This window comes from Geotrypetes seraphini, chromosome 6 (genome assembly GCF_902459505.1).
Source record: "Geotrypetes seraphini chromosome 6, aGeoSer1.1, whole genome shotgun sequence".
Classification (NCBI taxonomy): domain Eukaryota; kingdom Metazoa; phylum Chordata; class Amphibia; order Gymnophiona; family Dermophiidae; genus Geotrypetes; species Geotrypetes seraphini.
In genome coordinates this window covers 92853335-92871334 of record NC_047089.1, presented here as the reverse complement: position 1 = coordinate 92871334, position 18000 = coordinate 92853335, and the positions used below count along the sequence as shown (strand labels likewise).

Sequence of the window (18000 nt, the reverse complement as noted above, 5' to 3'; positions counted from 1 at the left end):
TTACAGGGAGAAAAGTGTGTTGCATTACATGGAACCATAAACAGTTGAATAATCATTACATCCCAAGTGGAGGCATCTTTTTCCCTACTTTTCTTTGTTTGGATTTGCTTATGTAGGGAGTGTGATTTAGGGCCTGTGCGCATGTGGACATAATGACATCAAATGCATGCATGCATGAGCATGATGTCATCGCATCGATGTCCACACATGTGCGGAGGCCTTCTAGATATGGCCCAGAACTTGGGGAAGGAAACACGAGGTTTGTGTGGGGGCGGGGCTGGAGTGGATTATGGCGGGGCTGGGGGTGGAATGGGGCCGGGGAGGAACAGGGCAGGATCAAGTATCCTCTTTTTTAAAAGAGAAAATCTGAAAACCCTAAGCCAAAAGTATGTCTGGCTTTGACAACTAGCACATAGGTCAATACCCACACACTAGCTGCCATGACTGCCGATAGTATAGCTGTGCTTACTGTCACCTCAAGAGGAGGCATTGTGACAGGAAGTGCAGTTGTGTTTCAGGCAGAATCTAATGCAGGTGTCAAATGTCAAGTGCTGGGCTGGTATACTGCATGAACTCTTGATTTCCCCCTCCCCTAATATCACATCCCCATCCCTGATGTTGGATCCTTCCAGATACACCCAACAGCCCCCATCCAAGCCAAACCCAATCACCCTCCCTTAAAATAAGAAAATAAGACCATATCATTGTCATACTGAGACAGACCGAAAATCCATCAAGACCAGTATTCTGTTTCCTACAGTGACCAAGCCAGGTCCAAGCACCTGACAAGATCCCAAAAGAGTAGAAGAGATTTTTTGCTGCTTATCTTAAAAATAAGCAATGTTGATTTTCCCACGTCAATCTTGATAATTGCTTATGGACTTTTCAGTCAGGAAATTGTTCAAACCATTTCTGCACAATGCTTAGCAACTGCTTTAGCCACATTCTCTGGCAACAAATTCCACAGGTTAATTACTCCCTTGAGTGAAAAAAAAATTTTCTCTGATTTGTTTTAACTTTATTACTTAGTAGCTGCCTTGTGTGCCCCATAGTCCTTATATTTTTGGAAAGAAATGACAATTCACATCTACCACTCAGTATTTTATAAACCTCTATCATATCTCCCCTCAACTGTCTCTTCTCCAAGCTTCTTTACACTTTCCTCATGGGGAAGTTTCCCATTCCCCTTATCGTTTTTGTCTTCCTTTCCTATACCTTTTCTACATGTAAATTTGCTATATCTTTTTTAAAATGTAGCTCCTTTTACGAAGGCGCATTAGGGCCTTAACGTGAGGAATAGCATGTGCTAAAATGCCATGCACGCATGCTCCTCTTGAGCAGGCGGTAGTTTTTCAGCTAGCGTGTGTGCTGAAAACGCTAGCGCTCCTTCGTAAAAAGAGCCCATAATGTTCAAAGTGCGATTGCACCACAGAGCAAAACAAAGGCAAATTTGTAATATTCTCAGATTTGTTCTCCATTCCTTTCCTAATAATTCCTAATTCTATTTGCTTTCTTGGTTACCACGGCACACTACTGTGTTTCCCCGATGGTAAGACACTGTCTTATTTTTTTTGGAAGGCCAAAATATGCTCTAGGGCTTATTTTCGGGGGGATGCCTTATTTACCCTTTCAATGTCTTTCCACCCTCCCTCCTCTCCGGCCCAGCCCAGTATGAAATATTTCCTTTTGTTTCCCTCCCCTCTCTCTTCTCCTCCCTCACCCACGAGTCCTGCATCTGGCCCTCTCCCTTCTACCTGCACCTGGCAACATCCCCCTGCTCCGCGGCTCTCTTCAGCAACTCGTCAGCAGCGGTGATCAAGACAAGCTGCCGACATCGAGGCCTTCCCTCTACGAGTCCCGCCTTTGTGGAAAAAGGAAGTTGAAACAAGCGGGACTCGCAGAGGGTAGGCCCCGACGTCAGAAGCTTGTGTCGATCGCTGCTGCTGAGTTGCCGAAGAGAGCCGCGGAGCAGGGGATGTGGCCGGAAGCAGGTAGAAGGGAGAGGGAGATAGGAAGGCTGTAGATCTCCGGAGCATGACACCGACCCCGGCCAGGATGATTTCTTTTTCAGGCATGCAACTTACAAGTCCGGCGTCGCGGCGGGAAATAGCCATGCTGAGCAGTGAGCTCAGCACTACACAGATGAAAGCCTTGCTTGCTGATTGGTCCGGCGGCACGGCCACCGGACCAATCAGCAAGCAAGGCTTTCATCTGTGTACGTGCTGAGCTCACTGCTCAGCATGGCTATTTCCCGCCGCGACGCCGGACTTGTAAGTTGCATTCCTGCGTGACACACTACCGGAGCCACGGCAAAGGTGGAAAAGAGCCACATGCGGCTCTGGAGCCGCGGGTTGCCGACCCCCGCGGTAGACGGAGGGACCACACGGAGTCACCCACCGTACCACCCGATTCGGGTAAGCACAGGTATCGGTGGGTGGCTTATTTGCGGGGGGGTGCCTTATTTTACAATTTTTTCTACAAAGGGGGGGCTGTCTTATTGATGGCCCTGCCTTATCATCGGGGAAACACGGTAGGCAGAGGGCTTCAATACATCATCAACAATAAATCCTACGTACATCCTTTTCTTGGGCAGCAGCTCCTAATATGGAACTTGCATTGTGTAGCTATAATTTAGGTTCCTCTTTCCTTTATGCATTAATTTGAACCATAGGTGGTTGCTGGCTTAGCTGTTTGGGGAGACTAAAGTGGGTGGGGCTGATGTGGGGCCAGGGCAAGACTTGAGTCCTAAATTGTCTGACAATGTGCAGAAAGAAAGGTCAGCAAAAAAGTTGCAGATAATACATGGCTTCGATCACAAACACAAAACACAGATTGGCCATTGTTAATTATGAAAAACTAAGGGACCCACCTGTAGTAAGCACTAACTCATGCTTACCGCAGGTTAAAATGCACTACCACTGGGTGTTCTCAGGCATTCCGTGGTAGTTTTGGAATCAGCGCATGATATCCATGTGCTAATAATTAGATTGTATATTTTATTGCTGGGGGTGTGTTTGTGGCGAAGAGTGGTTGCAGCTATGCTAACCAGCTAGCCCGTGGACATTGCCATGTGCTAACTGATTAGAGCAGGGTTAGTGCATGAGCATGTATCTCCTGTAAAATAGATGATGTTAGGGCTCATGCACTAATAGCCATACACTAATGGGCAAATTACTATGTGGCCATTATCTGAAAAATAGAAACGTTGCCTTTTACTGGCAGCACTAAAAGTGACCTCAGCACGTGGGAAAGACCTACATTGGGGCTACCGCAGGCCATTTTCTAGCACTGCTGGGAAAAAGGGCCTCTAAAAATGGAAATAGTTTTACAAAAATTGAATGGGAGCCCAAAAAAACCCTCTTCAGTGCAAAATATAAAGATAGCAGCTAAGAATTCAAAAAATTGGCATTTTCCAATAACTAAATTGAATATACATAATTTTTTTCTACTTTTGGGAACCAACACAAAAGAAAGCAGAAACATACTGTAGTAACGAAACACACTTCTACTTGTCATCAGAAACAAAACAGGTACATATGTATATCACAAACAATAATACAGGGGCACCACAACAAGGGCCTGGCAGGTTGTACTTTCCTCTTCATCTTCTACTCCCTCTACCTCATTGGCAGATGTCTGAATGGCATATACAGTTTGTGTCTGGTTTTGCCTCTGCTATCTCTTGACTTCCTCTCCTAGAATGTAATAGTCTACTGTTCTGAGTGGGGCATCCTGGTGGTCATTTCCTAATAGAAAGTTCCTTTAGCTAAATGCATCTTGCTAATTTTATAATGATGAAAAAACCCTGTATTCAGCCAGTTTACCTTTAGGTTTATCTTTGTTTTTTAACTGTGAATATTTTCATATTTCTTTCATGTATTGTTACTGTATTTGTTTGGTTGTGATTGTAGATATGATTTCTTAATTATGTGTGTTTCTTGGGATCCCCATAGTAATATACAGAATATAAGTGAAAGAAATAAATAAAACTATTCCCCTCATGCTCCAAGGGCATTTTGTAATACATAGCCCCTATAACTGAATACCACTCTTACATATGTATTATATTAAGACTGTACAAAGATTCAAACGATCGTCGGCCTGGCCTGTTTGTGTTCAGTGGTTTTTACAATTAATCATTTTGGCTATTTTTTGCTCCCACCTGCTAACTTTAAACTTGTGTGAAAGTTTTTTGCCTATGATGCTTGGGTGGAAGAGTGTATGATTTTCCCCTAAAATACTATGAATACATGTTAAGAAGTATAAGTGTGCGGGGGTAGCTTTTTCAGAGTAAATTGATATACTTTTGCTTTGCAAATTCATTTAAAGCCTTTTCATAACATTTACTCGCAGACATTACACCTGTGAAGAAGTAGTTGGCTGGAATTACTGACGTGTGCTAAAGGTTTGATTATTACAAAATGTCTGCATTAACAAAGGCATTCCCAGCATAGTTAAGGCTGAGGTATTACACTTAGAATGCATTAACTGCACTCTAGATCACAGTTTCTCAACTCGGTCCTGGAGTACCTCTTTGCCAGTCAGGTTTTCAGAATATCCATAATGAATATGCATAAACTTGATTTGCATACACTGCCTGCATTATATGCAAATGCCTTTCATGCATATTCATTATGGATATCCTGAAAATCTGACTGGCAAGGGGTACTCCAGGACTGAGTTGAGAAACAGTGATCTATATAACATGATATATTGATATGGCTTTAAGTTCCACATTCCTACTTTATAAAAGTCTCCGACTAACTACTCATCAAATAGTAGATGGACTGTGCTTGAGAGTATTCTTCCTTGTGATTATTAATGTTATAAATTCATCATTCAACAGCCATTTAAGTATATATCCTTTAATGTTGGAGAAGGGATACCTCAAGTGGCTATGGTTATTTATGACTTTAGAACTAGTCTTGTCAATATAGCCTTAATGCAAGCTATCATTGGTCCCTTTAAAATTCTCCTTCCTTATTAATTTATGTCATATATATATATGTCATATATATATATATGTGGTTATATATATATATGTCATATATATATATCTTTGCTTATAAATACCAAATTTCCAATATATTAACATTAGCAGACAGTGTTAAAACAATATATATATGCACTTTTAATTTAACTTTTGCACTTAGCTTTGTTTTCTTGACCGCAATTATAGGTGGCTGATGGTATAATCTTCTAGTTGAATTAGACAAAAGCCTTAAAGTGCTCAAGTGTTGGCTTGAAAGTGCTTGAGTGCTCTTGAAAGTGCTCAAGTGCTTGATGGAGTGTCTCCGTTTCACACTGTATAGAGCCTCTTCAGGAGAATTGTAACTGCTGACTTAAACGTAGCCAGTATTCCTTACTATCACGTTTAGCGTTTTGTGGCGCATAACGAGCTTTTAATAACTAAAAGTTCCACATTGACAGTTAGTTTATGATACATGTCATTGCGTCAATTAAGATGCAAAACCTGCCCCATTCTACATTAGATATTAATGTGGAAATTTGCATGCATTGTTAAGTCACAGTGCTGTTAATGAGTTAATTTTTGTGTTAACTGTTTTGTATAGTGTAGCAAATAGGCCCAATCATAATTTAACATCAGCTGGCCAGTATATTTTATTTTGCTATTATTCTGATGTTTTATCATATAAGTCCTTAATTATATGCAATTTGATCTAATTTGTTGATTTATCTTTCAGTAATTCTCAATAAATTATATGTTATAACCACACTTGCCAGGACATGATCTCTTTTTGCACATTTCAAAAATGTGAAGAGTGGGGAATAGGTTTCTTGCCCTTTTTTGATTGAATATCAGATTCCAGAAGCTGTATTATTATACTGTTATACAATATGTTTGTTTTCCACAGGAAAACATCATGGAGGTTATCAGAAACCAAGAGTTCCTACTACTACCAACTGACGAACTCCATAAACTTCTTGCCAGTGATGATGTGAATGTCCCTGATGAAGAAACCATCTTCCACGCCTTAATGATGTGGGTTAAATATGATATGCAAAAGAGATGTAATGACCTTAGTTTGCTACTTGCTTACATTAGACTACCGCTGCTTTCTCCTCAGGTAAATAATATTTTTTTATTGTCTTTGACACAATCTCACTTTTTTATCAAGTTGCGCTAGAGATTTATAGCGCGGGCCGGCTCTGACGCTCATGGGAATTCTATGAGCTTCGGATTGTTTACCACGCTGGCTCATGCTAAAATCCTGTAGCACAGCTTGATAAAAGGTGCTCAATGAATCATAATATTTTCCTCCATAGGCTTCACCAGTAAGAGATACAAGGGCAGACTTGAGACTGACTGATGGCTGATGGAGAGATCACACATACTTATCTATGAGATTTCCTCTTCAGAGACTCATTTCTGCCATTTTTGTTCATAATTTATTTGATTCTTTAGCTAAGAATAATTTTTTAAAATTTGATCTTGACCTCATTATGTACATTGATGATATTTAATATGTTGTATTCAAAGATATATAGCATATACATGGTTCATTTTATCAAGTTTCAAGTTTATTAGAAATTTGATGAATCGCTTATACATAATTTACTAAGCAAGTTACATTAAAATCCAAGATATGCATACATTAAAATCCAAGATATGCATACAACATATAAATTAATAAAATAACTACTCAGAAAAGGGGTTAGACGAACAGACCAACAGACACAACTGAATGTGAAAGGAGTGAAGGGATAAAGTTACAGAATTAATAATTTTGAAATAAAAGGAAACAATAAAGGGAAAAAACATCAGGAGGGGTATCTTTTTTTTTTTTTTTGATAAAAAGTCTACTGCACTGTAAATATTCCATTCAGAGGGTAAAAGCATCTTTAAACAAGAAGGTTTTTAAATTATTTTTAAAACGGCTAATGTCTTTTTCATCTCTTATATATTGGGGTAGAGAATTCCAGACTTGGGGGGATACTATTGAAAATATATCATGTCGTCTAGTGCCAATCAAACTAAGGAATAAGTTAAAACTAAATATAGAAAATGTGGGATTCTTATATGTGAACTGAGGCCCTATCCCTTAGCTTTATAACCTTTCTGCCCAATATTCAGTGCTATTTAACTGGTCATGAATGGCTCCTGGCCGATTAAATAACATTTGGCCGGCTAACCACAGTTATTCAGTAGGAGATAGCTGGCTATCTCTGTTGAACAGTTAGTGGACAAAACTTGGCTGACTGTATCATATGATAGCCGCTGATTTGAAGCGCTAACAGGACACGTTTAGAGGCCAAATTGGGCCGCAAAAATAGCTGGTCTGTCTTTGGTCACTATAACTTAGCCAGCTGAATTTGAGACAGCCAAAAATGAACCAGATATTTATTGCTGGTCACCAGAAATGGCCCGACATTGAATATTCGGCTTCAGCATCAACTAAGGGAGTTAGCTAGCCTCCCTCATGCAGTCACAATATCGGTACCTAAATGGGCCATTTGTAAATTAAACTTATAAAATAATAGCACTTCTGTGCATGAATGTCACATTTACACATTAAAGTGCCAGTGTGTTTTTTCTAGCAAAAGAATTACTGATACTCATGCCAGGTCATCCTTTAGAGGGTGCGGTATTCGTTGAGGGACCTGCCCCACAATAGTCCAGTTCCCTGCAAATAACACCACAATCTATGAAAATGTAGAATTTGTGTATAGACCTTAGGATATTTCATTAATACTGTGACCGGGTAAGACCTGGACCGGAGTAGTCCAAGCCCTGACCTGGGTCATTTCAGCCGAGCGGTTGAATGAGGCATGGAGGGGTAGAGGGGTGTCTGTATCAAAATAAACAGGTCCAGTACATGTGTTCAGTGTGAATTTTATGATGACTTTATTTTCTGGTTTTAGTGCAATTCCAAAACATATAAAACAAAAACTCTCATTGGTGGCTAAACAGCCTGTTAGCCCACCATGCTTTATTCACTACTAAAGTTCAAGCAAAACACAAAAATAACTTTTCAAGTCCTGGAACCTTCAACCTGTTTGCACTTCTTGGTCAGGTTCCCCACAGTTCTCCTGTGATTATGAGAATTCAGAAGCAGTGATTCTTAACTCTTCTGTCATTCTTAATTACATCAGAAACAGTAATTCCTGATCCTTCTGGTATTCTTAATTTTGTGAGGCAACACCACCTTATCAGAAACAGCATTGTTACTTTCCTCACACTACTCTGTAATCATGCTGTCACACAAGCATGACTCCTCAGGTTCCATTTCAACATCATTTGTAATCATTTCTTCTGGCATTTCAGTATCAAATTCATTATTGCCTTCAGAAGAATGATTAGAAGTTTCAGTCCTGAGGGTTACTCCTTGCTTTCTGTGGGGAATGCTGGCTTCTGTCCTCTGAATCCTGGCTAGTCCAGGTCTCCTTCTCTCCAAGGATTCAGGTAGCCTGTAAACTTGTGGCTGCTTCTGCCTCTGCTTCCCTTGGCCTAGAGAACACACCCTTTTCCCTAGCATGGGCTGATTGCCCTTCAAAACACCTGTGGTTCTCTGGTGCTTTGCTAATGAGCCTGGATAGCTTCCCTGTAGAGAATGACACAGGGAAAAATTCTGTCCCCGTCACCGCCCCGTCCCAGGACCACCATCCTCTGCACCGCCCCATCCCCGCTGGTCCTTTCACTGCCCCGTCCCCGTCTTCAGCGTCTTCTCCTCTCCATCCCCTCACCCCCAGCACCCTTCACGCGGTCCAGCAGCTCCCTCCCACCGGAAAGCCATGCATTTCCCTCCCTCCCTCCTTTTTCCTTACCTTTTCTTCTTAAAACTGGCGATTTCTATAAGGCTACGAGCTGTATTACAGCCGGAGCCTTGAAGTCACGTCGGGTTGCCTGCTAGAAGTCTCCTCCAATGCAACCGGAAACAGGAAGTTGCGTCAGAGGAGACTTTTACCAGCAGGCAACCCGACGCGACTTCAAGGCTCCGGCTGTAATACAGCCTTATAGAAATCGCCAGTTTTAAGAAGAAAGGGTAAGGGAAAAGGAGGGAGGGAGATGCATGGATGGCCGGCGGGAGAGAGTGGGCTGCCGGTTTGAGCGCTCGTTCACTGCGCGTTCACTCCTTGCTCACCGCCCCATGCTACTATTCATCGCTCCACAGGACGGTGAATAGCCTCGTCCCCGAACTCGCGGTGACCATTTTTTTGGTCACCGTTTTGGCGGGTTACCCACAGCTAAATGCGGCTAGCCGCGGTTAACTACCACCGTGTCACTCTCTACTTCCCTGCTCATTAACCCTGCTCCCAGCAGAGCTGATTGCAGGAGCTAATCCCTTTGTGGGTTTTGCTATCACGTGCCTGGTGCATGCTGGTTCTTGTAGTTCTTTGCTTTTAGCATTCCCTACATTAGACCTAGGCAAGTATAATCAGGTCCCTTTTAGGTTGCCTTTCACTGGGAATAAATTCTGCAAGGCAGTTTCCCTAACCTGCCTGCTTCTAGGGGTAAGTTTAGGGAAAGTTTTAGAGCACTGCAGGGTTTCTTCCAGCATGACAGGACTCTCCCTGTCACAATACTTAGGAACTATGGATCAATTTTAGCAGTCAACGGAAAAGAACCCAGTACCCACGAATACCTCCTAAGAAAACATCACTGGTAAGTGCTTTGTACAGGCACAGTGGTATGTATGTAAGTCACATAGGACTGAATTCTATAAATACTGATGAAAAATCTGCCCTGACTAAAAATCACGCTAAGCGCTATTCTATAAAAGTCACTCAAAGTTAGGCATCATGTATAGAATCAAACAAAAACTTGAAAAGAAGAAAATAGGGGTATAGTCAATCTAAATACTGTTTACAACAGCTCCCCAAAAGAGAATTCAGCACCCAGCAAAAAGCACTGAACTCTGATACCATATGAAAACCAATGGAAAAAAAAAAGCCTCAGTTATACAGGAGGGGGAAAAAACCACCCAACCATCCATCCATCATAGGCAGAAAAAACTTTCATGGCTAAATATACTGTATAGCTAGAGAAGTGCACGACAATATATTCTAAAGCCACCGATAGAAACACTTTCTTAAGCTATTCTAGTATGCACCCTAAGGGTGTTAAGGACAGTCTTCCGATGTCCCAATTCTTCAAATATAGAAGAATTTGTGACATCAAGAATTGATAAAACTGAAGGAGTAAAACAAAAATTATTAAAGCGTGAGTACCCTAAGAAGGTGGTTTCACATGCCTACAAATGAGCATTGAATAATCATCAGGATCTCCTGCTGACTCCTCGTAATAGAACACAAGATCATCTTAATCTTACCTGTAACCTTAAATTTTCCTTATCCTCATACGAAATTGCTTCCATCATTCGTAAACATTGGAGGATGTTTTCTAGTCACCCTCTTCTGGCCCATCATTGTATGATTACTTAGACTAGACATAGTAATCTAACTGATCATTTATGCAATGCTGATGTCTGGACTCCAAGAATTTGCCATAATTACCAAGGATTTAATAACTGTGGCCACTATTCTATTTGTCATGTCACCATTAAAGGCACTATGGTTGCCTGGTCTCAAGGTAAAAAAAAGTAGTCGGATATTAGGATCCTTTACTTGAAACTCACAAAATGTAATCTACTTGATTAAATGCCCATGTGATAGAATGATAGAACATCGATCTTGTATAAGAAGCGAGAGGTTGGAGGCCCTGCTGGTTCAACACTGTCTAGAACTAGGACACAAATTTGATGACCTCCGATGCACCATCCTTCAACAGCTATGGATGTCAAAAAGAGGAGGTGACATTAAAAAATGGTTACGCAGAAAAGAATAAAGATTGATTTTTGAGTTACAAACTACAGAGCTATATGGCTTGAATACAATGGTGGAATGGAAGGCATTTTTTAAATGATATTTTTCTGAGCTTTTCTGAGTTTTTTGACTGCTGTATTTTTTAGATGTGGTGGTGTTGGGAAATTTTTTAATATAAAGCTGTATTGCTATAAATTATTCATAAAAATGATTTAAAATGAAATTAAAACCATTATAAAAAGTTGATTCACTTTTGGACTTTATTATTAGGATGGGTTTTTCTCCTTTTAAACACAAAATTTTTTTGCTAACCTTTTAATGGGGGTTTTTTTTTAACCTTATCCCTTTAAATTTCTCTGTTCTTTTGAAAGTTCTCCGCCCTAATGACGTCATCTGGGCTTTTTTTACGGTATTCCACTCTCTTCACATCTAGTGCAGTAATTACCAGAGAGGTTAGCTCTTCCTGACACAGCAACCTGATGGCGAAACAAGGATTCTCTTGTTGAAGAACTAAAGTAAACTGGGGATTTTGGCAGTTAACAGCGTCATTTAAATTGTCAGATTTGGCATACTGCACTCGATAGACATTGAAAATCTTGCAGTAAAGCTAAGTCTGAATGTTTCCGTATTCACTGGCAGTTGGATGTTAAGATGCTATTGGGAAATTTTGCCTACCCTTGATGTTTTTCAGATAATTTTCTTAGCATTTTTAAGTCTTTTTGTGTAAGCCTGGTTTTCTAGCTGGAGAGTTTTTTCCCCGTTGTGGGTTTTCTCTCTGCTGGTTTATTTTTACCGGAGCAGGACCAGTGATAGCCTGTTAAGACTCTCTTTTCCTTAACCTCTGTGCTTCAGAGAGCCTTATCCTGCTGGATTTTGAGGTCCTTTATTTCTAAGTAGATAAAGTCTGGCTATGTTAGAAGTTCCCTACATTGAACTTGACACTCTGATATCTATTTTGTATTACCAGTTTGTACGAGTGTCTTTTGCTCTCAATTGTGTATTTGGATCTAGTGATATAGTCAGGTCAGAAGTGATGGCCATTTTAAGACTAGAGCCAGAATAGGCAGGAGTAACTAGGAACCACTCCTGCCCCAATTATACTAATAGACCACCAGGGATTATAAGGAGGAGGAAGAGAGACAAATGGACCAAAGTACAAATTTTTGATTTCTACTTAAAACACATGGGCCCCGATGCTGAAAAGGGTTCTCTGTGGCTGTTACCAATTGTCATAGCAGCCACCAAGAATCCCATGCTAATACATTACAAGAAGCTCATTAGTATTATCATAAGCACTCTGTGTAATCCGCAGCAAAAAACCCCTCAATTGTTTAGCAACCAAACTTTAACGACAGGATTTTAGCTGTCATAGCTTTACTTTCCTGTTAGTGCCTGAGCATTGATTGGCTCAGGCACTGACAGGAAAGTAAGGCTTGACAGCTTAGATCCCTGCTGAAATTAAATAAATAAAGGTCCCTGATCCCTCCATCCCTCCGATCCCCTTTCTGCCATCCATAGCCCCCTGTCCCCCCCCCCTCAATGCCCTTTAACTTAAAAAAAAAAAAAGCAAGAGATAGGGATAACCACTCCCTCCTGCAAAAGAGTCAATACCCCAATGCCCATATAATTTGTTTGCTATTGTGCTATCGCTAGTAAAAGAAAAATCACTCCTACTACGGTATTTTTTTTACTGTTGAGCTTTGTGCATCAGGGCCATGGCCATTTTCAGCTGAAACCAATAACATGGCCAAAAAATTAAAATAAAATATCTTTTCAACCCAAACCAAAACCAGCAGAAAATGGATTTTAAGACAGTTTCAGCATTGTAACAAAAAATGAAACATAAGAAAATAGCCTATACAGTAAAATAAATAATAAAATAACACACACACTTTTTATCAAACTGTGCTGCCGAGCAGTGTGAGCTAAATGCTGAGCCATCCATTCTATTCCTATGGGTGGCTTGGCATTTAGCTCACACTGCTCAACAGAACAGCTTGATAAAGCAGGGTGGGGGTAAATAAAATAAGAAGGGGGAAGAGAAAACTTTGCAGATGTATATATTTTGGAATGTTTTTCAAATACTATTTTTCCACATGGAAGCAATCGAGAAAAATACTAATAGTACATATTATAGCAGCCCAGAGTCAAGAAGCTGCCCTCACCAATGTTGACAACAGTATTTCTGATTTGTTTTATATGACAGACCAACAACCGGCAACTACTTTGGTTGTTTTTACACTGATGGTTGCAGAACTCTCACATAGCATAGGTGGACTTGCAAAGTAACATATAGAGGGGCATTTTCCATAGGACGTCTAAGTCTGAGGTTGGTTGTTTTGGGCAAGTGTCCACAACACCAGTAGAAAACTGCCAGACATCTATTATTTTTGAAAATGACCTATGAATACATTTTGGTCCTTAGGACGCCTATCTTTTTTGGCCATTTTCAAAAATAAAAATAGTCCACATGACAAACACACAAAAGCAAGTTTTGTAGACATACCCAACTACCTTGTCTGATCGTGGCAGGGGAATCTCCATCAGCTGAGCCAGTTTTGGGGATTCCTGATGGCTCAGCTGATGGGGATTTTCCTTGCCAGGATCAGCTAACTGGCAGGGATATTCCTCCCAAGATGCATTGGGAGGGGGAAGGCCCGTCATTCACAGCATGTAGCAATGTAGGTAGGAGGGAGTGGGCTTCCCTTCTGCTGATTTTGCAGTACAAGGTAAGGGAGTGACAGGTGATGTGGGGGAGTGTTGCCAGTGCTGTCGGGAGTGATGGGTGATGTGGGGGGTGTTGCCAGTACTGTCAGGGGTGTCGAGGGATGTTGGGGGGAGGAGTGTAATGTGGTGGCTCTCTGTGGAGGGGGCTAGGGGATCAGTGCCTGGGAGAGAGAGGGAGGGGGAGAGGAATATCCCTGCAAGTTCAGCTGATCATGACAGGGGGAAATCCCCATCAGCTGAGCCAGCAGGAATCCCTGAAACTGACTCAGCTGATGGGGATTCCTCTGCCCTGATCAGCTGATGGCAAGCCCTCAATATGCTGTTTTTTTCTCCCATCTCTGGGTGGTGGGAGGGGGTGACCACTGTGGGCGCATGGGGGGAATCATGCCATATCCCTCCAGTGGTCATCTGGGCAGTTTGGACAGCTTTTAGACATTTAGATGCAACTAAAACAGGTCTAACTGCTGGCGTCTAAGTTCCCTCTAGAAAAGCTTTGATTTTGGATGTAGTACAGTACATCCAGGTTTAAGCCCGCCTGATTCCCACCCATAACATACCTCCCAGCATGCCCTTTTGAGCTCTGGACACACAGCAGCTTAGAAGTGCTGCTGCAAGTCCAGAAAGTTGGTTTTGATTATCGGCACTTGGACGTCCCTGCTATTAGGACATCCAAGTGCTGACTTAGGCAGGGTTTTGGACATTTTAAAGTTTTGATTATGCCCCTCATAGTCTGATTTTCACTAATGTGAATTTTTACCAACATGCATCAAATCCAGAACAAATTTCAATGTGCTGGTATCCTTCACCCAAACTTATCATGCCTCCAGATGGACAGACAGATGGAGAGACTGAATGAGTCCCACATGCTTTCCAATATTAATTGACAAGTGCTTTAAAAAAATAGTGATGGCATTGCAAGCTACAGAACATGAGCAGATGCTAGCAATCAAGGTCAGCATGTGTCACTAACCCAAAATACAACTTTTGCCATCTATACAATATGTTTTCCTCTTCATTGAATGATAGATGTCTTGTTTATTGTAGTACATGACAGACATCAGTAAATACAGACTATTCTCTAGTCAACAAGTTCACCCCCTAGAAAGTGTTAATATCCTTGCATATCAAAATAGCCTTCAATATATTAATACAGAATGGAAAGTCTACAGCATTGGAGCCTCCCCAGCCTCACTGAAGGCCTTGACCACCAAACCATCTACCCTCTAGGGCAGTGTTCTTCAACCTTTTTATACCTATGGCGGAAATAAAATAATTATTTTGTGGACCGGCAAACTAATAAGACTGAAATTTTTCAAAACCCCATTGCCGCCCCGTCCCCACGAGCTCGGTCCCGTTAACCATCTGATCCCATCCGCCCAAACCTCAAATAGTTATGATTTTATATTGAACATATTTTATTAAAGTATAAAAAGAAACAATATTCTGTACAATTGTCATTTTATAAATATAAATAATACAGGGCAAGGATCAACAAAACCCCCTCCCCTTCACATATATCCCCTCTATTATCAAGAAAACTGAATAAGCCAAATTATTACAGAATGCTACACAAATATCATGCTAACAGAATACCGCAGTCACACATGGCAGGAATGGTGTTAGGGGGAGTGCAACTAGGGCAACTGCCTCCTGGTCAGAAAGAGCCCTAAGCCAGCTGGAAGCTAAAAATGCACTGCCTGGGCTTTGCACTCCCCAGTTATGTCTAACATCAGCTCTAGCAGGATACATATTTTAAATCTGATATATTCTAATCACAAGATAAAAATAAAATTATTTTTTTCTACCTTTTGTCGTCTCTTGTTTCTGCTTTCATCGTCTTTTCACTCTCTTCCATCCAGCATCTGCCCTCTGTCTCTTCAATCCAGCTTCTGCCTCTTCTATCCACTGTCTGCCCTCTACCCCTCCCCCTCCATATGGTATCTGCGTTCTTTCTATGCCCCTCTCTCCTACACCAGATCTAGCATCTTTGTCCCTCTTTCCTTATTTTTCATCTGACCCCCCTTCCCAGCATCAATCTCTCTCTACTTTGTCATTCCTCTGTCTCTCCCTTTTCCCTCATCTGATCTCTCCATTCCATCCTGACTCCTTCCCCTCCTCTAATCTCCCTGCCAGCTGTTTCCTTCCAATGTTCCTCCTCCCCTGTCCAGCAGTACCTTTTCTTTTTCTTCCTCCCCTTATCAAACAGTAACTCTCTTCCCTTCCCCTTCTCCCCTGTCAGCAGTAGCCCCTTCCCCTCCCTTGTCCAGGAGTACCCCTTCTCCCTTTCCTCATCCTCTTATCCAACAGTAACTCTCGTCCCTTCCCTTTCCCTTCTCCCCTGTCAGCAGTAGCCCCTTCCCCTCCCTTGTCCAGGAGTACCCCTTCTCCCTTTCCTCCTCCCCTTATCCAACAGTAATTATCGCCCTTCCCTTTCCCTTCTCCCCTGTCAGCAGTAGCCCCTTCCCCTCCATGGTCCAGGAGTACCCCTTCTCCCTTTCCTCCTCCCCTTATCCAACAGTAATTCTCATCCCTTCCCTTTCCCTTCTCCCCTGTCAGCAGTAGCCCCTTCCCCTTTCTTGTCCAGGAGTACTCTTTCTCCCTTCCCTCTCCAGCAAATGTTTCCTCTATGTAGGCTAGCGGCAGCTCTGTGTGCTTTTAACTTCAGCACACAGCTGCCTCTAAGCAGTATTTTAGCCGCGATTTCATGAGGCAGTCTCGGGGCCTTTGGTAGGCTGGCCCGCTTTGCGATGTAGGCCGGCCTACCAAAGGCCCCGAGACTGCCTCATGAAATCGCGGCTAAAATACGGCTAAGGGGCAGCTGTGTGCCGAAGTTAAAAGCACACAGAGCTGCCGCTGCGTGTCTGAGGGTGCAGAGACAAAGGTTGGAGCAGGAGACATACGTGGCAGGAGTCGGTGGTGGAAGGTAGGAGTGCCGGCATAGCAACGGCAACAGGAAGTTGCACGTCAGCTGACGCCGGCACCTTTTGCTGCAGCGGGGACCCAAATCATTCGCGGACCGGCAAGATTTTTTTGCGGACCGACACCGGTCCGCGGACCGGCGGTTGAAGAACTGTGCTTTAGGGGTCTTCATAAATAATCTTTGATGGTTATTAATGGGGGGGGGTGCTTTACTTCATATATGCTACTTTTGCCCACTTGTTGGGACCTTGCATATCTTAATAAAGAAAATGACCTATAGCATAGAAGATCTTTCTCACTTTCTGTCTTTGCAGTTCTTTATATGCATGTTTTTTGACATGTTGCCATTTATGGTATGCACAAGCCACATGAGAAAAGACTGTGTGACCATTTACTTTTCCCTATTGTTTGCCATCTAGCAATGGCACTGGGCAGAAAAAAAAAAACTTCTTGAAACATAAATAATAATAACACACAAAGAAAAGGCATTATTAAAGTTTTCCAATGAATCATCGTCATCATTATTTTATACTGCTACCGTGTGTAGACAGTTCTGTGCAATGGTAATCAGTATTCGGGTAAAATATAAGTGAAATAGATACCTGAGGCAATGGAATATAATGCGACCTTTTCATACAAAAAAAATGCTAATTTTAGTTTATTTCTCAAAGGCAATGTATCCCCCACATGAGTTAGCTTTGTATATACGAGTGCCGCTGAAAAGTTCTCAGCCTAACCAACAAAGTTGGGGCAGTCTCCATCCAGGGCTATATACCTAGCGATTTACTACTTTTTTTTGTTCCGTGTTTTTCTTAAGGAACAAAAAAAGTGGAAAATCACTGGACTAAGGGGCTATTTCTATAAACAGGCATCCCAATTGTAGGCAGCAGTAGGCATCCTTCTGCTGTCTAACAACCAATCAGGATCTACATTAAAAAAAAAAAAAAGGCAGAATGCCTACACTGTAGGCATTTGTCATGGTAGGAAGCATTAGGCTGCTCATTTATGGAATAAAGTGTACAAAATGGAGTATATGGGATAGTTAAGAAATGAAGGTATACTGGTAAACCACAATGAAGGGTTTTGAATGTTAGAAAATAAAGGATCTTGAATTTAATTCCTTGTTCAATCGGAAGCCAGTGATATTCTTTCATCAATGGTGAGACATGAGTAAATCTGTTCACACATCAGAGTAGATGAATGGCGCAGTTTTGCAAGGTTTGCAGTTCATAGGTTAGGGCTTGAGAAATAGCAAAATAAACAATGATACAATAATACAGCCGGGTCATGAACAGAGAAAGAATAAGTTTGTGTGAAAAGACCTCTATGACAGCTGCAGATATTATGGGACATCCTAGTAGAGCAGCAAGCAGGTGTCTGAGGAGCAGACTAGTGATCAGTGCAGTAGACTGTAAACCACAGAACCCAAGTTCAATTCCCACTTCAGTTCTCCCCTCCCCCTTTTTATTTTATTTTAGAAGATTTAGAATCAGAAAATAATATTAAATATTGAACTAGGCCAGTTACTGGGCAGACTTGCACGGTCTGTGTCTGTGTATGGCCGTTTGG

The 18000-nt window shown here is 41.7% G+C and overlaps 1 protein-coding gene across 1 annotated transcript in view; it reads left to right on the top strand.

Annotated features, from left to right (window-relative positions):
- Nucleotides 1–18000, top strand: part of KLHL1 (kelch like family member 1) — a 544736-nt gene that overhangs the window by 350242 nt on the left and 176494 nt on the right. Inside the window, exon 5 of the mRNA XM_033949988.1 lies at nucleotides 5877–6089. Coding sequence (XP_033805879.1) covers nucleotides 5877–6089 — 213 coding nt within the window. The remainder of the gene's footprint in view (nucleotides 1–5876; nucleotides 6090–18000) is intronic.